The sequence below is a fragment of the Bos indicus x Bos taurus genome, chromosome 1 (genome assembly GCF_003369695.1).
Source record: "Bos indicus x Bos taurus breed Angus x Brahman F1 hybrid chromosome 1, Bos_hybrid_MaternalHap_v2.0, whole genome shotgun sequence".
NCBI classification, from domain to species: Eukaryota; Metazoa; Chordata; class Mammalia; order Artiodactyla; family Bovidae; genus Bos; species Bos indicus x Bos taurus.
This window is the reverse complement of record NC_040076.1, coordinates 144,101,294-144,124,067: the sequence shown is the minus strand read 5'-3', so window position 1 is coordinate 144,124,067 and position 22,774 is coordinate 144,101,294. Positions and strand designations below refer to the sequence as shown.

Sequence of the window (22,774 nt, the reverse complement as noted above, 5' to 3'; positions counted from 1 at the left end):
ATTCTAAAGGAGATCAGTCCTGGGTGTTCATTGGAAGGACTTATGCTAAAGCTGAAACTCCAATACTTTGGCCACCTCATGAGAAGAGTTGACTCATTGGAAAAGACTCTGATGCTGGGAGGGATTAGGGGCAGGAGGAGAAGGGGACGACAGAGGATGAGATGGCTGGATGGCATCACCGACTCGATGAACAAGAGTTTGGATGAACTCCGGGAGTTGGTGATGGACAGGGAGGCCTGGCGTGCTGCAATTCATGGGGTAGCAAAGAGTCGGACACGACTGAGCGACTACACTGAACTGAACTCACTCCAGTATTCAGGCCTGGAGAATTCCGTGGACTAGAGTCCATGGGGTGGCAAACAATCAGACACGACTAAGCGACTTTTCACTTTCTTTCTTTCACAGAGACCCTACCCCACACACCCCCCACTCCACCCCGTGACAGAAGCTCCACCCCTGATCTCAGCACTGCTTCTACCAGGGGAGGTGGTCTTACCAGACTAGTCCAGGAAGCCACAAGTCAGGGACCCCGGAAGCTTAGGAGATGGGTCTCTGGCTTCCCTGTACCATCCCCGAAGCCACATTGTACTTTTTCGAACACAATCAAACACAAGAAAGCAACTGGACTCTTGCAATACATATTTTTTTTTATCGTTTCTTGAGGCCGTCGGGGCCGGAGCTGCAGCCTGCAGACCTCCCAGGAGAGAGCCAGCCGCGGCCGAGCTCCGGGGAGGTGAGGGGCATGCGAGGATCTGGGTGTCGGGGCGGGAATGGGGGCCTAGCGCACTGGTTCTGCACCTCCTGCGAGACCAATCCAGGAAGCGGCGCCACTTCCTGACTCCTGGAAAGCTGCTGCACCCCTTGTGGGCCAAGGCCGCGGGGGCGCCGCAGCCGAACAGGCCCTTGATGTCGCGCAGGCGCACTGGGTCACACGGATCCTGCGGCCTGCCGCTTTCCTGCTGCGCAGGCGCACTAAGCCGCGCACCGGGAGGCGGGATCACGAACGGCTGGGAGCAGGCCGGAGGGCGATGGGCTGGGCCCCTGTTGCTTGGCCGTCGCCCCGCCCACTTCCGGCGTGCTGCTCTTCCGGGCGAAGGCGCCTGGCCTGGGTCCGAGGTGTGGCTAGTCCAGACGACGAAGGAGCCAACGATCGACCGTCAAGGCTGCAGCGACCATGGCGTCCAGCGGAGTCCGCGGGCCGACGCCGCGCTGGGGACCGACACTCGGCAGCGCTGCGCTGTTCCTGCTGCTCCTCCCGGCGGCCGCCGCCCAGGGTGAGGGCGGTCGGGGGGCACAGGGTCAAGGGGTCGAGGGGACCGGGCGAGGTGAGGACAGGGGGAGCAGGGTCGGGGTCAAGGAGTGCGGAGGGCAGGGGGTCGCAGCCGCCCGGGGTGGATGCTCCAGGCCCGCGCGGTTTTCGGGGACGGCCGGGGGCCACCCGAGTGTCCGTTGGTGGCCTGGGCCGGCCCTTTGTCCTGGCTCAGCATTCGGGGTGGTCCGGGACCGCGGGGGCGGCCTGGCCGAGAGCGCTGTCCCCTCTTTAATGTCCCCGCTACCCTGGGAAAGAGCTGTCGAGTGTGGACCCGGGGTCAGAAGCAGAGCTGGAGAGCTTGCCTGACCCACAGCAGGTCAGCGGCTGGAGTCCAGGGGCCTGGCCCTTGTGTGGGCACGGCTGGTGTGTTGGGGGGCTTTGCTCCCCTCGAGGAGACCTGTGTGCAGCCCTTCCACCGACGCCCACTGTGCAGAGTAGACCCCTCTGAGGAGCTCCAGGGTCAGCGGCCAGTGCTTGAACTTGGCCTGCCCTGCTGGGGCAGATTCTAGGCTCTCCAGACCTTCCCTACTTGGGTAGGTTGGGTGGCCCTCTTTGTTTATCCCACCACTTCTCAGTAACCACCTGTGCCTGGTGCTGAGCCTACATGGTGACTGGCTGATGGAGGCGCTGAGTTCCTGGGCTGCCTGACCTGGAAATAGCAGATAGCGGGGTGAGGAGAGTGCATGACCTAAGAGCTCAGAAGCTCCAGAAAAGGGGCTGCTGGAGGGCAGCGTCCTGTGGGTGGTCTGCAGGTGGGTGGAGATCTTGGAGGGTTTGATGGGGGAGCTGTGTGTGGCGTGCAAGGGGTGGGGGGGGGTGGGTAATCACCAGTGTGGAAAACAGAGCCTCTGGCTGGTGACCTCACCCACCTGGGCCAGCCTGAGGGGCCAGGGCGTTTCTCAGCTCTGGTCAGCTGTAGTTGCATCAACTCTGTAGCACTGCAAGGCACCTTTCCTCTATGTGGCCTGAGCGGGTGTCTGCGTGCAGCACTGCGTGAGTCTCTTCATTCTCCTTCTAAACATACTTGTGTGCACACTTGTGACATTATCTGTCAGTGCAGCAGTGGAGTTGCACAGAATAGGGAACTTCTGGTTGAAATTGACTTTTCAGCACAAATGTGAACTTTCAGCACAACAGGATATATGTAGCTGTAGAGAAAGTGTTGTTACGAAGACCTGGCTCCCACGACCATGGGTCCAAGGAGCCCTGTGAGCTGGTCTGTTTGACCTGGGAGTGCTTTTTACTAAACAGGCTGGATGAGAACCAAATCTGCTATCACCCAAGAGTCTCTCCTGGGTGGCTGAAGGGCCTGCGCTCTTGCATTGTTAGAGTAGGTGTGTCAGGAAACGCCCCCTGTGTGTTTGGCTGCTTGCCTTTCATGCTGGCTTGGCCCTGGACTTCTGAAGCCACCAGAGACCCCTGTGAGCTGAGTGGGCGGGTCCTGTGACAGTTTGGGAATGAAACCAGGCGTAGTATTTCAGGAGAAAGGCCGCAGTTTTTCTAGCCACACTGAGCACTGAGGTGCCCCTTTCCCACAGAGGCTGGGCTTGCTGTGTGGTTTGACTGCTTGTCATGCCATAGGAATGTGACTACACCATCTATGATACTTTGCATTCCTTGCAAGGATGCTGTGCGTATTAGTCAGGAAAAATTACCCTAAAGAAACAGAACCAGCAGGATATATGTAGAGTTATTTGGCTCAGACCATAAAGCATCTGCCTGCAATGTAGGAGACCGGGTTCGATCCCTGGGTTGGGAAGATCCTCTGGAGAAGGAAATGGCAACCCACTCCAGTACTCTTGCCTAGAAAATTCCATGGATGGAGGAGCCTGGTGGGCTACAGTCCATGGGGTCACAAAGAGTCGGACACGACTGAGGGACTTCACTTCACATGACAGACTGGCTCACAGGACCGTGAGGCTGAGGAGCCCCACGAGCCGCTGTCTGCTCAACCAGGGAGACCTGGCGTGTGGTCTAGTCCACACCTCAAGGCCAGGCAGCAGGGAGCCAGGGAGTCACGGCGCAGTCTAAGCCTCACTGGCAAGGGGAGATGACATCTCAGATCACACGGCAGATTCGTGCTGCCTTGCAGTTTGTTCTGTCAGGGCCTCAGTGGATTGGGAGATGCCCACCTCCCTGGAGAGGGCCAGTGCTTTCATCTGTCCACCCGTTCAGATGCTAATCTCTTCTGGAAACACTTTCACAGATACTACCAGAAGTGTTTTTGGGAATTACCTGGCAGTCAAGTGGTTAGGACTCGGTGCTTCCACTGCTAGGGGCCCCGGTTCCATCCCTGCTCGGAGAACTAAGATCCTGCAAGCCATGAGGCATGGCCAAGAAGAAGAAAAAAATCTTCGTAAAAAGGAAAAGAGAAACGGTGTTTTACCAGCTCTCTTGGCATCCCTTAGCGCAGACAATTGACGGACAATATTAAGCACCACAGGTGTGTGAACTCAAAGACCATCACAGCAATCCAGAACCAGCCATGTCTTCTCTGCTGTGCACTTGGGTAGAAGGGAGGCATCAGGAACCCACAAGGTGTTGAAGAGCTTTGGAGAGAAATTCATTGAAGAAGTTTCATGGGCTTTGGACCCCACTTTAATTGTGTATGGGGTCAGACTCCAGCTGAGTTTCATCTTTACTTTGGAGGGAAGGCCACCCCTGAAAGGACCTCAGGCTGTTGTCCTAAACAGGGGTCCAGAGGAGCTGTGGGGGTGGAGGTGGGGCTCCTTCAGCACGCTTTCAGTCCAGCAGCACTGCGGTCCTGTTGCTGAAAACGGGGGGCTCCCAAGCAGGTCACAGGGCAATGGGTGTGTGCATGGGTCTGAGCCTTTGCCTTGCTCTGTACTCTCCTTCCCCCTTTTCTGCCGAGGTGGTAAGACAGCCAGGACTTTCTGTCTACATGAACTTGCCGCCGCACTTCTCCTGGGAAGGTGACAGCCACAGCACCCCCTGCCCCCGTGTCCTTTTGCCCTGCGCCATGGCCACAGTGCCTGATTCTGGGGACCTTCCACTGCCGCCGGCATGGCCAAATGCAGCCCTCTGGTCTGTTATGTTCCACAGGCAATATGCTTACTTGTTTCCTTGTTGTTAGAAAACATGCCTCTTCATACACGTAGTGTGTGTTCTTCCATGGTTAAGCAGGATTCACCTGAAACTGTAGGAAAGAAATCACATGTATCATGGCTGGTATGTCTTGAGAACCCTTTTTCTTTAGTTTAGTTTTCCTGAGAGCACAAGACTTAAAGTTCTCTAGTCAGTGGCTCAGAGTCCAAGCTGGAGAGCCCGGCCTCAGCGACATTGCCCCTTCAAGCTTGGGATCTTGGGCGGGCTTTTTGGCTCCAGATTTCCTGTTTCTGTGATGAGAGAAAATGCCCTGAATGACCAAGAGTGCCTGGTCTCTGAATCAGATGTAAATAGTTAACATGTTTCCCTTTCTTACTGTGCCCTGGTGTTTTCAAGGGCTTTGTGCTGACTTTGTGAGGGCTGTGTAACGTTGGTGTTTCTGCACCGAGAACCTGCCCGGTGGTTCCAGGCCATGCTAGGAGCAGCAGGGCGAGGCAGTCCCCTTAGCCTGCTGCTCCTGGCCTCTCTGTTGACTTGTGTTGGCCCGTGACCTGGAGACGCTGGGCTGGACGGGTTTGCTAGTTCCTGCAGGACCAGTTGTCACACAGGCTTCTGCATTGGAAATTCTCCATGAAGAATTCCTGTGCTTTATTACTGTTTCTGTCTTGGCTGCTGTTAAGATTGACGACAAGGAAGTGCAGGCTTGCTTCAGTTTTTCAGAAGGAATCGAGAGTGGATATGCAGATGAGAGTGTCATGCAGATAGATCCCTACCGTGCCTCCCTGCCCAGCGCTTTATTAGAAAAAGTTCAGAGCTGCAGAGAAAGTTGAAGGAAAGATGATGCGGTGAACTCCAGAATCCCTGTCTGTTCTTGCAGCCTTGGCCATGTGTACTCTGCCTTCCTGTCTGTGTCTGCCTGGGATGGCTTATTTTGGCTGTGTGACATGGCTTGTGGGACTGTACTTCCCTGACCAGGGACTGAACCCAGGCCACTGCAGTGAAAGTGCAAAGTCCTATCCATTGGACCGCCGGGAAAGTTGGATTACCCAAACCAATGAGAGCAAGTTGTGATGTGGCCGTTTGCCCTAAGTTCGCCAGGGTGTATCTCCTAAGAAGGAAGATATCAGCAGCACGTGACAGTCAGGTCTGCATGGTGACCATTAGGATGCTGCTGAACACTTGATTTAACACACACCTCGTGCACACAGATCACCAGTTACCCAGTGGCGTCCTCCGGCCGCTGACCCCGGGCACGCATGTGTTGCTGTTGGCTGTGGTATCTCTTAGCCTGCCTTCCCCTGGGGCAGCCCCTCAGCCTGTCCTTGGGCTCAGAGGCCTCTTTGCGGTCCTGTCAGTTTCCTCCGATCTGATTCGAGTGCGTGTGGGGAGCGTTCAGCCACTGGATAACTGTCCTTCCTGCACCCTCGGAGGCACCTTCTGCCACTGGTCCTGTGGTCTTGTGGTCATAGGTCGTCGTGGCAATACGTTTTATCACTCTTCGGGTGCCTTTTGTCTTCCTGAGTGCAGTTGAACAGGGTGGGGGTGCTCTGAGACCGTGTGTAATCTCTTGTCCCTCCGCAGATGGCTCGGTGGTCTTGGCGTCCATTGCGATGGAGACTCTCAGCTGGTTGTCCTTCTTTGTTTATTCCATGCTGGTGTGAAATCATGAACATTCAGGAGGCGAGAGTCCATTACTCTGATGTTTAAGTCGTGCCGTTTGGCAAGGAGGACCCCCCCCCCCCGCCCCAACACACACACACACACTGGCTTCTGGGCCTTTGTGGCACTCTCGGAGGCAACAGGCTGTCTGAGGTAACGTGTCGTCTCTGCCCCAGTTGTGGGGCCAGCTGTTGTCCTGCACGGAGCCTGGTGCCTTGTAGTGGGGACAGTATCATCTACCCTAGGCTCCTTGGTGGACAGAACTCAGAATTCAGCTTTCAAGTGAAGCCGTCCTCACGGCAGCCCCGCAGGGCTCCCCCTCCTGCCATCCAAGGCCTGTGGGTAAGGGGGCTCCGAACACCTGTGGCAACCCTGCCCTCTCGGCCCTGCTGTGAGAGGCGTTTGGGGGCTGTCAGCTTTCTCTGCCCTCCTGGGCTGAATGTGTCAAAGTAGTCTAAAATCAGCTTCAACACAAAGCTAACAGCACGCTACTGGAGGCTCTGAGAAGGATGCTATTTAATAGTGATTGCCTTAGAATGGTATGTTGTGACAGAAATGGGCTTTTATTTTTAAAAATGGGATGTACAAGAGCTACACTATTGAAGAGAAGCGCTCCCCAGCCCTCTCAGGTAGCAGTTTAGTACAGGTCCTGGTCAGCAAACGTTATGAATGAGATTGTGACTTAGACCTAAAGCTCCCTTTCCTCACATTTCATCATGAGAATCTCAGGAAGTCCAGGGAGCTGTGGGACCCAGGTGGTGACCACTCCTCTGCCCACTGTGGGGTTTGTCACATTCTGAAATTACAGACACCCCCGCCCCCACGCCTCCCTGCACACGTCATTACCAAGAGCTCAGTGTTCCTCTCCTCTTAGATCCATTCATTCTTTGTGCAGTGAGATGCAGGAACCTACCTGTGCTATGGAGTGCATTCCACCTGTTCGACCCTGACCTCTTTCCAGCCTCAGAACAGGCATCTCCAGCAGTCGGGGCCCCACCCAGTCCGACCTGCCCCCCGCAGTTGAGTCTCACCTGTCCTGAACCCTGTGCTGTGGGCCTTTGTGGGGGCCTCTCCTGGCCCTCGTGGTCTGTAGTCATCTGTATGCAGGCCTGCTTCTTTGGGGGCTGAAGAGTGTCCCACTGCAGGACTCCCCAGTCACCTCTGTCCCCTGCCCCCCAGGCACTGCACGTGAGGAGGAGGTGGTGCTGGGAGGGGAGCATGCTCCCACTAGGCAGGAGGAGCCACCTGGCAGCTCTCCAGACCTGCAGGGAGGCCGAGGGGCACGCATGGTGCCTGGACCCCTGGGCCGTGTTCAACTCTCAGCTGTTACCATATGTAAAGTTTGCTGTCAGCTCTCCTGTGCACGGGGGTCTTGGTGTGTCTGGGACACACAAGACTGAGAGTGGAATTGCTGAGTCTCGGAGGAGCATCTTGTTGGGGTCCTTTAATGGACTGGAACCTGGTGGTCCGGAGTTGACGATAAGAAAGTGAAAGAGAGAAAGAGGCTGATATTCCCTGGTTTACGCAGATAACCAGTAAAGCTCTTGACACAGAGCTTGCATCACTCACTAAGGCACCAGGTGCCCTCTCGAGGGAGTGAAGGCACAGGGCACCTTCTCGAGGGGGTCTGAGAAGCCCGGGCAGGAGAGTGAGCATGGCGGGTCTCTACACTCCAGAGAATTAGCCAGGGCGGGGAGAGAGAGAGAAACAAAAACGACACGGGGACCTAAGCTCTGATGGAGCAAAGGTGCTTTAATGGTCTTTCTGTGAGTATATATAGGCTGTTGTACAAGATCCTTCTTTCAACAATGGTAAAGATCAGAAAACCAAACATACAGCAGCTGTTACCAAGGGAACAAGGGATTAATCATGGTCACAAGGTCAGGAGACGATCCATATCTCAAGAAAGGGGATCGAGACTAAGCAGTTTTGTCGTAAAGAGAATGTTTACTGAAGGAGATTCAAGCCTGTCTCACACAATGACTTCAGTTCCTGGGAGCAGCGTGCTGCTCCTCGTGAAGATAATCAAAGGACTTGTGAGAAACAGTGTGTAGGAATCCTCCTGTTAAGCGCTCCCGGACAGCATCTGTTTGTTTCAAGTGGCTGAGCCGTTGTGCGCACCTGCTGACATGCTGAGAGCCCCTGACCTCACCGCGGTTTCACATCCTCAGTTCTGGTGGGTGGGGAGTGGGACCCGACTGTGACTCCTGAGCCGTTGCTAGTAGCTGAGGGTTGTACTCAGGCCTCTTCTGAGTGTGCGCACATGTCAGGCAGCCTGGGGTGAAGAGCAGCTGCTTGATGGTGGGTTGGAGAGTCTGTTCGTGCACCAGCTCTCCCCTGACTGGCTTGAGTTCCAGAGCTGTTAGCTGCTCAGCTTTGAGTCCTTCCTGTAGTGGTTGTCTCGTGAAGATGCCCAAGAGGCAGGGGGTGTGCAGGGTGCTCCACGGGGTTGAAACGGCTTCTCCCTCCTGCCTGAGGAACCAGCCAGGGGCTGAGGCCTGGCTCAAGCCCAGCCTGGAGCTGCTGTGGTCTTCGGCTCCAGAGTGTCTGCTGAGGAGCTGGTCATTGGTGCCCAGGCAAGAAGCAGGTGACCGTCTCCCGGGAGACCCCTGGGGTCAGGACCACGCCCGCTGCTGGCATGTCCCCACAGGATTCCACTTACAGAGGCTCAGCTGTGCACCTTAAAGGCTGGGTGTCCCCCTCCAGGTTCTGAGCATGACTCGCTGTGGCCTCCTGGTGTTGACACTGCAGGATTCTCAGTGATGTTCATTCTTTCCCTGCAGGTTGCTCTCAGAACACAAGCAGAACCTGTGAAGAATGCCTGAAAAACGTCTCGGTAAGTGGTATGTGGTCGGCGCATGATGCAGAAGCACACTGGCCAGCTCTGACTCCAGGGGCCGTGTGCATGGTAGGGGGTTCAGGGCGGTCAGTAACAGCTTTTCTTGGGCGATTTAAACTGTCAGGAGAGCTGCACACACCACTGAGTGTTATTAACGTGCTGCTTCAGCCCCTGAGAGCAAACCTGAGCCCCTGGCTCACGGCCATGAATGCATATGAGCCCTGGGGCCTGCAGGTGTGGTGTTGGGTGAGGGCAGGTGCTTGAAAGTTGGGGGGACATGTTTAGCCCCTAGTCTGTGACTGTCGACCTGTGTCCAGGGCTTCCTGGGTGTCATTCCACCTTGCAGGCCTGTTGGGACAGGGGCTGGGCTGTTCTACACATGGGCCCTGAGACATGGCCGGCGTGCCTGGGGTCCTCCCAGCCCCCCATTCTTACCCAGTGCTGAGCGTCAGCTCCCCTGCTGAGGGGTCCTTGAGACAGAGCTCCCCGTGTTCTTTCTCGTCTCTGGTTAGGTTTGCCCAGATGACAGTGGGTACACACGTCCTCTGAAGGCCTGACTCCCGCTCTGAACTCAGGCAGGGGAGGGCTTCCCTGGTGGCTCAGTGGTGAAGAATCCACCTGCTCAATGCAGGAGACATGGGTGTGATCCCTGATCCGGGAACATCCCATATGCCTCGGAGCAACTAAGTCCCTCCGCTGTAAGGACTGAGCCTGTGCTCTGGAGCCTGTGCTCTGTGACAAGAGAAGCCACCACAATGAGAAGCCCACGCACTGCAACTAGAGAAAACGTCTGAACAGCAGTGAAGACCAGTGCAACCAAGAATAAAGAGTGCAGAGGAAAGCCAGGCCCTCAGTGTGTGACTCCTCGAAGCACAGGAGCTGCTGGAAGGGTCCATAGGCCCCTGCAGCCTGCCAGCGCCCGCGTGGTTCACCGCGTGCTTGTACCTCGTTATCTAAAAACAGGAGAGAGATGGTGGCAGAACTTCCGTGGAGGAGAACTTAGCGCAGTGCGCTCCAGGGGCTCTTGGTAAAACTGCAGGGGAAGAATGGAAGATGAGATGTTTAAAACTTGACGGTTTTAAAATGGAGGATTTCCCCCCAATTTTTAACTCAGGAAAGAACCACTGAAATGGAAGGAATCCTCAAATGGCAAAAACGAAGAGGGCCTTGCTGCTGTTTGTCATTTTGAACATGAGGCACCAGAGTGTACACTGCCTCGGTGGTCCTGGGACCCCAGGTTTCATTGCGACATTTTTTTGGTAACAGACTCTCACCCTAACCTGGGATGGAAAAATAACGTTGTTTTCTATCCTGTTAAAACCTGTAAGAAAAACAACTTAGTGAAATCTTTACTTTTGAGCATAAAAATACCCACAATGTTCCAACCTGGGTGGGCTTGTTAGGTGGCTCAAACCTCCCATCTGAGCCAGCACGTGCCCGGCTCTAGGCCCCTGCCTGGTGTGCCAGCCAGGTCCCCACCACGTGTTCCAGGGACACGGGCAACATGGCTTCAGGTTCACTAGCAGCACTTTCTCTTCAGTTGCATTGTCTTTAAAATGGACCACTCGGTGGAGTTGTAGAGGTCAAGTGGGTAATAACCCTAGGTGGACACCACTCAACTGCCTGGCTTGGTCCCTCCTGCAGGGGATGTGGACCCTCCAGTGAGGGACGTGGGGAAGCACAGAGCGCCTGCCTTCCTGCCAGTGCTGCAGGAAGCCACGAGGCGTGTGGGTGCCTGGTGGAGGAGGTTTGAGTGAGGAGGGCCTTGGTGGGTGGGTGGAGTTGAGCTGCTGTGTTGGGGAGGGGGCTGAGGAGGGAACAGCAGTGGTGGGGGCCGCGCAGGGCAGACCCTGGCCCGTCTGACGTCTGACGTCCTCTTCCAGTGCCTTTGGTGCAATGCGAACAAGATGTGCTTGGACTACCCAGTGACCAAAGTCCTGCCGCCCAGCTCCCTCTGCCGGCTAAGCTCCGCACGCTGGGGCGTGTGCTGGGGTAAGTCACCACTTTCTTTGTTTCTTGCAAAACCAGTGTCGTTTTGAACATTCTGGTTGTGCTCAATGAAGGGAAGACGCCAGAAGTGGGGATGGCCGGTGAGAGTGCTGGTGTCTGAGAAAGGGGTGGCCCGGGTTTGACGGCCATGGCCTCTGTTCTGCAGGCGTCTCCCCACATCCCAGGGCCATGCAGGTGGTGTCAGCTCCTGTCCGGGTGGCGGTGCTTCTCCTAGGGAGACGTGCACTCGGTGAGACCCAGGCTGGTTTCTAGTGGCCATATCAGTTGGTGGGTGGTACATGCTGCCACCTGGAACTCATTTTTATGAGTTGGGCTTATTAATCCTTTGCTTAGTGGCTCAGGCTTGGGGCCTTCCAGAGGCCCGCCTGGCTGCAGATTGTAGGAGCTGATGCTCTCACAGGGAGTTGTGATGGTCTGTTTGTGTGTTTGCATTTTCGGTTCATCTGCAATTTATTCTCTGTGTTACCTTTTTTCTAAACAATTTCTGTCCCAGAATCTGTCAGCCTTCAACTGAACAACTCACTTCTGATTTCACCCGCTGAAACCTCGGGGACCCAGAAGTTTGTGTCTGTGTGAGTGTGTGTGTGTGCACGTACACGTGGAGACGTGCCTGTTGACGTCCACGCAGCTGGCTGCCCTCCTGGCCACCCTCACTCCGGAAAGGCTCCTTGGGCCTCGCCAGCGTATGTGTCGTCCTGGTGTCTGTCTCCCCGGGACCTTCCCTCTCACCTGTTCTGCAGGGACGGCTCTGGCTCCAGGGAACCGTGGGCATCTTGGGCTTGAACCGTTAAAGTGCTTTCAACAGTTGGAAGCGTGACTCCTAACACAGTGCACACTTGAGCCCTCACCCCTCCAGGCCTGAGCTCTAGAGTACATGCATGTGTGTGCACATACGTGTGTGTGTACAGACACTCGTATTCTAGAGGGCACACACACATATGCACGTACGCGTGTGCAAACACTCGTACTCTAGAGGACAAACACACATGCATGCACGTGTGTGGACAGACATACACACACTTGTGTACTCAGTGGGTTGTCACAGGAGCCTGCAGGTAATGCCACTCAGCAAGACACAGACCACATCCAGTGCTTGCCTGTCCCCTGGGACCCCACGGGCGGCTGTTGTGGCGCGCTGGTGGACATCGGGCTGTATGTGGGCTGCCATGTGCTCCTGTGTGGGCTGAACGCAGCTACCCACCGCTCTGGGCATGCCCTTAGGAGCAGACTGCTGGCTCACACCAGCAGTTTAGCCTGTCGGCCACACGTTTCTCAGAAGTGGCCGCCCCAGTGGACGCTGCTTCAGGCAGGGTGGGGCCTTGGTCGGTCCTTTTCTGTGACGTGAGGTTCCCGCCCTGGGGCTGTGAGTGTGGCTGACACAGGACATCTGGCTCTGGGCAGTTTGGGGAGGGGGCTCTGCACTCCACGCAGGCTCGCACTGGGTGAGGGGTGCTGGGGGGCAGTCTTTGTGGTAACAGGAGGGTGGAGTGCCCACAGTTTGGATTTGGGCTCATCCTCAGGCAGGCAGGGAGCTGGGATCTCATCTGGGGGAGCCTTGCAGGGGCCCCTGGAGACACTCCAGGTTCACCTGGTCACAGCACGCCTCGCTCTCACACAGGCCTGCACCGCAGGTGCTTTCTGTTCTTGGAGGTGACTGTAGGGGCATCTTATTCAGTTCTAGGCATAATCGTATGGGCTTGTGACTGTGACAACCTTAAGTGTATACATTCAATTGGAGAACAGCGAAGTCTCTATCGTTTGGCCCTTTGTCCAGGACCAGGTCTCTCTCTGCTCAGGTCTAATACGTCCTGTTCCCCATCATGGTGAGGTTTCTGTTTCTGCTTTATAACTGGGTCTAGCTGCTGACAAGAAAGGCTCCGGTGGGGGCAGGTGTGTCTTAGGGCCACGGTCTTCTCAGTCTGACTGGTTTCTAAAGTTGATTGATTGGGAGTTCTCTGATCCAAAAGTTACATCCTCTGCTTGCGAGGGTCTTGTGTTACTTCTATTTCTTGTGTTTCTGGCACTTCCGGGATAGGTCAGGGGAGAAAAAACCACAAGATTCATGGCCAGTGCTGTCACGCTGGCAGCCTGAGGTGGCTCTGGGGTGGGGGCACCGGGGCGGTGGGCATCTGCCTCCCCCACCGCCAGCCAAGAAACTGGCAGGGTCGAAGGTGATCAGCTCTGTGAGGCAAGCCCAGTGCTGCAAGCTGTCCTGGGAGGGTCCCACCACCATCCAGGAGTACAGGGCGGGGCCGGGCTGACTGGACGGTGCCAGGCTGTCCTCTGAGAGGCTCTGGTGTGAGAATGAAGTGGAAAAGTACTGAGTGGCTGGTTTTAATTTGTAAACCCTCAAGAGAAGCTGGGAAGAATTGGAATTTGTCCTAACTGTGTTAGGTCTGGGCAGGAAACCACAGTCAGCTGATGGCGGCAGTGCCGCTTTGCAGCCCCTGGGTGTCCCTTGACCTGGGCCGTGGCTCTGGCGGGCCCTTGGCCTGCACAGGCGGACATGCCTCCTGCTGGCCTTTGACTCAGGTCGTCAGAGCAGGGCCGGTCTACCTGGTTTTGTCAGCTTTCCTCAGGTTGGAAACATCTCTCCAGCATCAGGTGGTGAGGAAACTTACCTGTTGCTTGAAGTTGATGGAAACTGGTGACTCAGTCACAGAAACAGGCTGGAGGAAGGTGGGGCATTGCCACCACACCCCTGGTTCTGGAGACCCCGTGGGGGAGGGGCGTCCCTAGTTCTGGAGACCCCATGGGGGAGGAGCGTCCCTAGTTCTAGAAACCCTTTGGGGAGGGACATCCCCGGTTCTGGAGACCCCACAAGGAGGGGCGTCCCTGGTTCTGGAGACCCCACAAGGAGGGGCGCTCCTAGTTCTGCAGACCTCACTAGGAGGGGTGTCCCCAGTTCTAGAGACCCCATGAGGAGGGGCGTCCCTGGTTCTGGAGACCCCACAAGGAGGGGCGCTCCTGGTTCTGGAGACCCCACGAGGACGACCGTCCCCAATTCTGAAGACCCTTTGGGGAGGGACATCCTCGGTCTGGAGACCCCAGGAGGAGGGGCATCCCCGGTTCTGGAGACCCCAGGAGGAGGGGCATCCCCGGTTCTGGAGACCCCACGAGGAGGGCCGTCCCCGGTTCTGGAGACCCCACAGGGAGGGGTGCTGCCAGAAGCGGTCAGGCCCTAACTCTGTGCCTTTGAACTTGCAGTGAACTTCGAGGCCTTGATCATTGCCATGTCGGTGATCGGGGGCTCCCTCCTCCTGGGGGTTGCCATCTGCTGCTGCTGCTGCTGCAGGAGGAGCCGGAGCCGACGGCCAGACAAGAGCGAGGAGAAGGCCATCCGGGAGCGCGAGGAGCGCCGGGTCCGGCAGGAGGAGCGGTGAGGCCCAGCCTGATTGGGGGCAGCAGGGTGGGGTGCTCCTGCTGCCCAAGCTTCCTCCACGTCTGAAGAGCAGGACCACATGGAGTGCCCACAGGGTTTTCTCAGGGTGGTGTGGAGGGTGGGAAGCTGGGTGTGGGGGCTGGGCTGGCATGGCCTCTAGCGGGTGGTCCAGTCCTGAGCCAGCAGAGGCTCAGCGGGAGGAAGGCATTTAACTAGGTCTCCTGTCCGTCTGAGGCCTAACTGGGCCTCTTGTGTGGCCAGTGCTCTGGTGACCATGTGTCCCTGGTCCTGGAGCCCTTTGGCGAGTGTGTGCAGTACGGCCAGGATTGGGGGTGCTGACCTGCCAGCCTGCGGCTGCTGGGGGCCAGGACCCATGTACTCCCCACTGTCTTCAGAACCAAGGAGAAGATCTTTGCTGATTTGTTTTTATGTGAAAAGAACATTTTCTAAAATCACAGTAAGGGGCACTGGAATTGGTTTTATCGAAAGGAAGAGTTGAATGATGTGCCATCAAAGCAGCTTTGAGTGCGTGCTTAACACCTGCCCATCCTGGTTGGGATGGCCACAGCCAAGCTGTCCTGCCCGGTCTGGCTCCAGGCCAGAGGATGTGAGAGGCACAGCTGTTAGAATTACGCTGTAGTTTGGTGCTAAACCAGATTTCTCTGTTTTAGGAGAGTGGAGATGAAGTTGAGACATGATGAAATCAGAAAAAAATATGGTAAGAGCAATGGGCTCCCCATTTCTGTTGGCAGGGGCTGGCCCGGCCTTCCCGGTCACGTTCAGTGCCGGGCAGTCTCTGCTGTGTGTGCGGTGGCTCTCCAGGAGCACACGGTTGACCACTGGTTCCCCCGAGTGTTTGTGCATCCGTTGGCCTTCCCGGCACCTGTGTGCCTGTGAAGTGCTGCCTCCCTTCCCCTTTGCTCTGATTTGCCTTCCAGTCGGGGAGCTCCTGAGCTGCGGGGCCCTTTGTCCCCCACCCTCATGCTGGAGTTGTTCCTGGCCTGACTTCCCACCCTCTCGGCAGTGGCCACACTCAGGCCTTGTCCTGGGAGCTGTGTCCTGTTCTATTCCAGTGTTTGCTTGGCGAGGTTTTCCATGGAGGGACTGTTTTCTTTGGTGTTAGGAGCATTGACCCTGCTCCTGTGTTTAGTTGGTTCTGTGCTGATTTGCAAACCACCAAGGTCATTGGTGTTTTCTGCGCTTGGTTTCCTACGAAATTGGAAATTGTAGAAAGGAGCTTTTTGACATTTGATTAAAATTAATGGAAATAAGAGACAGGTGGGTGTGCACGCGCGCACACACACACACACACACACACACACACACACACACCCCCCTGATTAAAATTAATGTAAATAAGGTGGGTGTGTGCTCTCATACACACACGCACACACACACTCAGCTTTTTGATATCTGATTAAAATTAATGTAAATAAGAGACAGAGACAGGTGGGTGTGTGCTCGCATGCGTGTGTATGCGAGCACACACACACACTTGGACCTGTGCCCAACCTGCACAAGGCCTTTTCTGGAGCAGTCAGAGATTCCCTGTATTCCTTTCAAGGAGCTGATCAGTTGCCCTGTAATTGCACTGATGGAATTAACTTGTGCGCATTTGTGTGAAGCCCTCTGAATGGCCTGGACTGTGGAAGGAAAGCCTCGATCTCGGGAAGAATTTGGGGCGGGGTTAGGGCTGAGCCTGATTGACACACAAGACACAGCACAGATGAAACCCCCTCCCCTTTGGGTTCCTTCTCACAAGGCAGCTTCCGTCTGTTTTTCCCTCTAAACTAGAAGTAGCGCCAGGAGCTGGTTTGGGTATTTTTTCCAGCAGGACCTTAACAGTACTGCTTGTACTTGGCACATGACAGTTCCCTACCCCAAACCAGCCGTGCGTTTCTCCCCAGCTGAGCTCACTGTCTTCCCCTGACACACAGCACCCTCCCTCTACCCGCACCTGGCCCCATTATCCCCCACGCCCCAAGCCCTGCGGGGAGGAGGGTTTGCAGTGGCTCCAGCTGTTTAAAGAGGAGAGGATGCTTCTCATACAGGCAACTCCTGGTCTTCGAGTGTTTAGCTCCTTCACTTTTGAACTGATAAGTCACCTTCTGCCTGTGATCTTAATTCTAAAAATTAATCAGGATTTATATAGAGCATCTCAAGTATGGCGCTTTTGTTTTCTTATATATAATTTAGCCAGCCACAGAGGGATGACACAGTTGCTTTCTTATTTCTTTCTGGATCAGCAAACAAGTCTTTTGTGCTTAGGACCTATTTTTCTTAGAAGTATTGTTTCCAATAAATTTCACTTTGGTTTTAAAGTCGCCAGTGGTGTGACTTTCTCAGAAGGGTAGTGTCTGAGCTCCTTGCACACCTGTCTTCCTTGGGGCTTCAGTAAACCTTCATACGGGCTTCTGTGGAAACCTTCACACACAGCCTCACGTGCCGTTTTCTGGCTCCTGTTGCCTGTGGCCGAGTGTATTTCTAATCAGGCTTGTTTTGTTTTCAGGTTTGTTTAAAGAAGAAAACCCATATGCCAGATTCGAAAACAACTGAGACGCACTTGGTGGCGCGGCGAGCAGTCTCCAGGCCTGTAGTCAGCAGGGACCCGCCGCCCGTGCGCCTCCTGCCCTAGGGAAGGAAGCTGCCTCGGGCTGAGGCCTGGGAGCTTCTGTTTCCTCTTCTCTCGTTTCTGTATTTAATCACTTGAGACACGAAGGCTGTCAGGGCTTCTCTGTTGTTCTGTTGTCCACTTGGGGAGGAAGCGGCACACCTCAGGCCTCCGCTCGTCTGTGAGCCAGTGCAGACGGCCCTGCATCCAGGCCCACGAGGTCCACGTGCAGGAAGCAGAGCGGTGCAGTCCGTCCTGGGACTTCCCCAACCCCTGTCGTTTCCCCTGCATCTCGGGGCCCAGGATGCAGTCTGACCTGACCCACACCAAATAGCATTGAGCTGTAAACCTTTTTTTATTATTGGATTTTATTTTCCCACCCAAAAGATTCTCCCAAAAAGCTTTATTGTCAGAGTTCAGACTGCTTATGGGGTGATTTTTCAAGTTTGTGTCTTTACCGGTACATCAAGATATTCTAGTGTTCATCTGAATTATAAAACCTTCGATGGGCAGTCGTCAGGCAGTCGTCAGTCAGGTGCTATTGTGTCCTGGGGGTGGGAGGGCCTCCTGAGGCTCTGCCTGCCTTCTCTTCAGCCCCACTGAGCGTCAGCCTCGGGGTCTCCTGAGTCAGACCCTCCCTGCTGTCTCTGGTGGTCACTCAGGGCTTGCAGGTGACCACAGGCCCTCCCTCGAGAGGAGGGGCTGCCGATGGGATCTCCACACATAGGCACTGGCGGCTGTTCCGCTTGTCCACCGACCCTAGCTCCCTGCCCGTCGTCTGTCTCGGCCTGTCCTGGGAATCGCCCACAGAGGCGGCTTCTCACGGGCGCTGGGTGCGGTGGTGCCGCCCTTGGGGTTCCTTTTTTCCAGATCAAGATGCGAGCCTGCAGTCAGTAGCCCTTGCACTTCCTGGCAGGGACAGCAGATGGTGAAGTCACTGTGAACAGCCTTTCTTAAAAAAAATCTGAAAATAGTCCTAGTTGCCAGATTGTTTTAAACGAGAAAAACATTGAGCTTTGGGAAGGAAGGTGAACGTGCACAATAGGTAGGGGCGTCCATGCGGATCCAGGGGTCAGAGGGCATTGTCACACGGCCACATGTGCCTGGTTAGCCACATGGATCTGTGTTTGACCTCAGTTCCACCCTCACATTTCACAGACCAGAAACAACCTTTAACAAAGTCCTTTTGTCTTATTTCTCTGATTTCTTGGGCATTTGATAGCAATGAAAGTATTATGAAACATTCCTAAATATAACAGTCTGCAAATTTTTACTTTATGCTGTTTGTTCATAAACTTTGTAGTAGACTTTAATGAACTTTGTATTAACTTGATAGTATGGATGTAAAATCACTCTTTCCTGACTTGAGGCTGCTGAGCTGAAAGCAGAGCCGGGTTGTAGATAAAACGGGTTGTTAGAGCGGGGTTGCTGGTGCACGTGCCACCCTCCCACACAGCACAGAGCCCTCCTGGGAGCAGCTCCGCAGTCTCACATTCTTCTGAAGCAGCACCAAGAGCAGCCAGAGATTGTAACCTCAAGGAAACCACGAGTCTGAGTGCCTTAATCTTTAACCAGTTTCCAATCAGCTGATTAATACATGCTTTTGTTGACTATGCCTTGCGTCCTTGTGTTTCATTTCTGGGGGCTGTGGACGTGAGTGCTTGGGGAGCAAGGGCAGCAGGGCTGCTGGAGTCTAAGACGGGCTTCAGGACCCATTGGCACGAGTACGCAGCGTGCTCCTAACGCCAGGCCGGTAGGGAGCCTCCACACCACGAGGTGAGTGGTCCCCAGGCCCTGCCTTGCGATGCGTTCATTCCCGCTGCAGCTCCCCTGCTTCAGACATGTGGCCAGCGCAGACACCTGGCCTCGTCCCCCACTCCCTCCCCCTCCCCGGGGCCCCTCCATCTTGTGAGCTGCTGCTTAGTTGGGGTTTTTTTGAGCACAAGCCATATGTCTCTGCTCAGCCCTGTGATAAACGTTCTCTGCTCCAAACTCTGAGGTTAGTCTCAGTCACAGGGCTGCTGAAGGCAACTGGAAGGGACGGTCAGGCAAGGCACTGCGAGAGGTTGGACCTATTCACGCCTGGGACTGGGCTCTGCTCCCTCCCCTCAGGACACAACTCAGGAAGGGAAACCACGGTGGGAGCCAGGCTAGGTGGCTGCTTGGGGAAACTGGCCCACCTCCCAAGAAGGCTCCAGGCACTCACTGCCCACCAGTGCTGGCTGAGGGACAGTGAGGTTGTGCCAGCCCACAGGGAGCCTGCCTGCTCAGTGACTGAATCCCAGGGGTCCAGGTGCCAAAATGAGCAGGAGCCTCTTCAGGGGCCACAAAACAACAGAGTCCTGGGATCTCGAGTATGTGGTAGCAGGTCCAGGGGTCAGAACTGGGCCGGCATGCTCACCGCCTACTACCCCCCCCCCCCACCCCCGCCAACCCGGTCAGCTTGCCCCAGGCCCTGTGACTCTGACTCCACGTTCCCACACCTCTCCCTGTGCCTGCTGGGCATCACAGGCCTCTGACCACAGCCACGTGGGCTCCATGATCCATGACTGTGCTGTCCAAGCGTGTCGCCCACCACTGTCATCAGCAAGTCAGCAGCCGGCCTCCAGGGGACATTCTAGCGTGTTCCCAACAGCCAGACCCCTGGCATGCCACCTGCCCTGATCAGGCCACTTCCCCCCCACTGTCTGGGGGGTACACAGGGTCTGGCTGAGCATCTGGGCTCCCTGCCGCCTGCTCACCAGGCCCGTCAGCTCTGGTGATGTCATAGTTGGGTCAGGCGCTGCAGACGACAGAGCCAGAAGGTTGACTGGCCTGAGGTCAGTGTGGAGGCACAGGCGTCAGATGGTCTCAGCTGGCAGGGCTCGGAGAGGAGAGGGAAGCAGGTGCCAGGCCAGCAGCTGGAGAGAGCTGAGGTGCTGGGAGCTGAGTTAATTCGCCCCAGCAGCTGTGACCCTTGGGGCCTGGCCTGTGGCCCCAGCCGCTCCTTGCGGCCCACCTGCCCTGGAACAGCCAGATCAGAGGATCTTGGAGTGCCTCCGCCCCAGCCACTGTGACGAAACCACTAGCTCGAGGCGCACACAGACATTTCCTGTCTCGGAGTCTGGGCCCAGGCGTCTCAGGCGGCCCCTCCTGTGGGAGCGGGCGGCCGTCCCTCCTTGGAAGGACCCGGACAGACAGGATTAGGGCTCACCCAGCGACTTCGTTCTAACATCATTTCCTCATTAACCATCCCCTCTCCAGAGCTTGACATTCTGAGTGCTGGGATTAGGGCTTCGGCTTGTGAATCTGGGGGACACGACCCAGCTCGTCATACGCAGGGGGCCCTACATTTGACCCTTTACACCCGCTCTGGGATGCAGGGCTCTGCTCACCGTCTCAGCGGCAGGGGTGGGTTCCACAGGTTCCCAGGCCTATCTATAGGGCAGTCTTGCCTTCAGTCCCAGGCACCGGTGGGGAGGCACCAAGTGAGCTCATCCCTGACACGTCTGGGCCTCTGGTTCCCATGGGCCCACAGTGAGCTAGACTCGAGTGGGACCCATCCTCATCTGGCCTCCACAGGCCCCACTCTGGCCAGCAGACCTCGGTGGCTGACCAGGTCCCCACAGAAAATGTTAGCCGTTCAGTCATATCTGACTCTGCGACCCCCGGGCTGTAGCCCGCCTGGCTCCTCTGTCCTTGCCATTCTTCAGGCAAAATTACTGGAGTGGGTTGCCATTCTCTCCTCCAGGGGATCTTCCTGACTCAGGGATTGAATCCCAGTCTTCTGCACTGGGAGGCGACTTGTTTATCATCTGAGCCACTGGGGAAGCCGCCGCAGAGCTGGTAATAACTCACGAGGGTCAGGGATTTCCTTTGCTCCAGGACAGTGGCCCTTGAAAATGGCCACAGGTCCATCTGGGGAAGCCCTGAGAAGCACTCCATGGTCCTGTGGTTGAATGACAGGGTCCTTTCTCACCAGCCTGGAGACCACTGGGGAAAAGCCAGGTGTCTCCATTACCGTCACAGCTGGGTTTTGCCCAAATGTATATGCACACTCAGTCCTGTCTGACTCTGTGACCCCATGGACTGTAGCCTACCAGGCTCCCTTGTGCATGGAATTTCCCAGGCAAGAATACTGGACCAGGTTGCCATTTCCTTCTCCAGGGGATCTTCTAGACCCAGGAATCAAACTTGCTTCTCTTGCATCTCCTGCATTGGTAGGCGGGTTCTTCACCAGCTGAGCCACAGGGGAAACCTTTGCCAGACTTCGGGAAGTGTTTGACCAAAAGACCTAGAATTTTCCTTAGCAGCTAAGCATCAGTTTCATTCTCAGGGCCCCTCCCCTGACAGGTCCTGGGGCTCAAAAAACTCCGATTCCTCTCCTTCCTTCCAGGTGACATATTATTTGCTCCTGGTCTATCCCTAGCTTCTGGTGCTGACCGCTGGCATCCACCCCACCAGGACCCCTTGGTGATCCATGGCAGACTCTCCAGTCTGCAGAGGTCAGCCGCTGAGGGTGCTTTGCCTGTGCATTTCTCCATAACTCGGTGCAGGAAGTGCCCTGAATTTGGCTGGAAGGGCAGGGTGCAGGCTCACGTACTAGGCCCACTAACAGCCTCATTTCCAGGAGCCCAGACCTTTGCTCCACAGCAGCTAACCTACCTTGACAGCCCACTGCCCTCCCCTGTGCCAGGCCCCGCCTCCAGCACTTCCACTACCCTCTCCCGTGGCTGGCACCGCCTCCCGGTGCACTGGTCTGCAGGGTTTGGGGAGGGAGGGACGCAGGAGGTGGTTTCCCCCCAGGGTCTCCAGGTGATGGTAATGCAGAGCAAGGCTTAGAACGACTGCCCCAAAGGCTTGCTCCGTGTGTTGTGGCCCGGGTTAAGTAGCCTGGCGTCACCTGGGAGCTCGATTGGCTTGCATAGCTTCACTGCCCACGCAGGGCCTGATAAACCAGAGCCTGTGTTTCTCCGAGATGCCCTTACAGTTTGTCTGGAGTGTCCCGGCTGAGCACCGCCCACCAGAGCTCTCAAACTGGAGCTGCGTCGTAATCCGGCATCCCCCCGGAAGGCCCTTAAAACCCGGATGGCTGGGCCCCGCCCCAGAGTCGCTAATCTAGCCTGTGCACTTGCAGCCTGTTCCCAGAAGGCAAGGGTGCTGCCCTTCCAGGGATGCAAGAGGATGACCCCGGTGAAGCCCGACGTCCTGTTAGCCCTGCGTCCCCGGCCTGCTCTCACGGCTGCACCGCTAGCCCCAGGCTTCTGCAGCACCTCCCAGGTCTGACAGGCGCGAGGCCTGTTTCTAGGATGTTCCCCAGACCCTGCCAGGACAGCTGGGGAGGACCCAGACCCTCGTTTAGGGTCGGGAGGTGGTCGGCAGAGGGGCCCCACCTCCGCAGGAGGGACCAGGTGGAGTCAGGCGACCAGAGGCTGCCCAGGGATCCAGCAGGGAGGGAAGAGGGATAAAACGAAGGATCGCTGACGATTTTTCTGGACCACGGGGGCCGTTTTCCGGTTTCTGTGGCCAGGGGAAGTTTTCTGCGGAGGTTTGGGCGGGTGCGCTGCCCGCACCGTGCTGCTCCAGGATCGGGATCTGTCCAGAAGTAAAAGAGCACAAAACCTGGATTCACCACGGCCTTCGGTTCGCACGGTCTCCTTTTCTCTGGCTAGAGAGACAGGATGGGGTTTTGCCACCCGCACTGGCCTGTCACCCCCACACTGGGGGCGCCCTCTGGTCGGAGCTGGGAAGTGAAAGAGGAAGAACACCTGGAAAGTCACCGCATCGAGTCTCTTGGGTCTGCTCCCTAACCTGCCTCCTTCTAGCCTTTCAGAGTCTTCGCAGGGTGCTCTCACCGGAAGTCTCTCCTAGTCCTCGGAAGGCTGGTTTGCCGGGTGTAGAGATCTGAGCTCCATG

At 56.2% G+C, this 22,774-nt stretch overlaps 1 protein-coding gene across 1 annotated transcript; it reads left to right on the top strand.

The window, feature by feature from the left end:
- The first annotated feature begins 974 nt into the window (after nt 1–974).
- Nucleotides 975–18,494, top strand: PTTG1IP (PTTG1 interacting protein). Its single transcript, XM_027547661.1, has 6 exons — nt 975–1,274; nt 8,821–8,873; nt 10,760–10,868; nt 14,094–14,265; nt 14,940–14,986; nt 16,778–18,494. The coding sequence occupies exons 1-6, from the start codon at nt 1,175–1,177 to the stop codon at nt 16,822–16,824; spliced, it is 528 nt and encodes a 175-aa protein (XP_027403462.1). The 5' UTR covers nt 975–1,174; the 3' UTR covers nt 16,825–18,494.
- The last annotated feature ends 4,280 nt before the right edge of the window (nt 18,495–22,774 follow it).

What these genes read in the sequence shown, in the direction of transcription:
- PTTG1IP (XM_027547661.1), top strand. Translation starts at nt 1,175, where the DNA reads ATGGCGTCCAGCGGAGTCCGCGGGCCGACGCCGCGCTGGGGACCGACA. An exon ending in AATGCCTGAAAAACGTCTCG is followed by an intron (nt 8,874 to 10,759) that starts GTAAGTGGTATG and finishes GTCCTCTTCCAG; the next exon opens with TGCCTTTGGTGCAATGCGAA. An exon ending in CGGGTCCGGCAGGAGGAGCG is followed by an intron (nt 14,266 to 14,939) that starts GTGAGGCCCAGC and finishes TCTCTGTTTTAG; the next exon opens with GAGAGTGGAGATGAAGTTGA.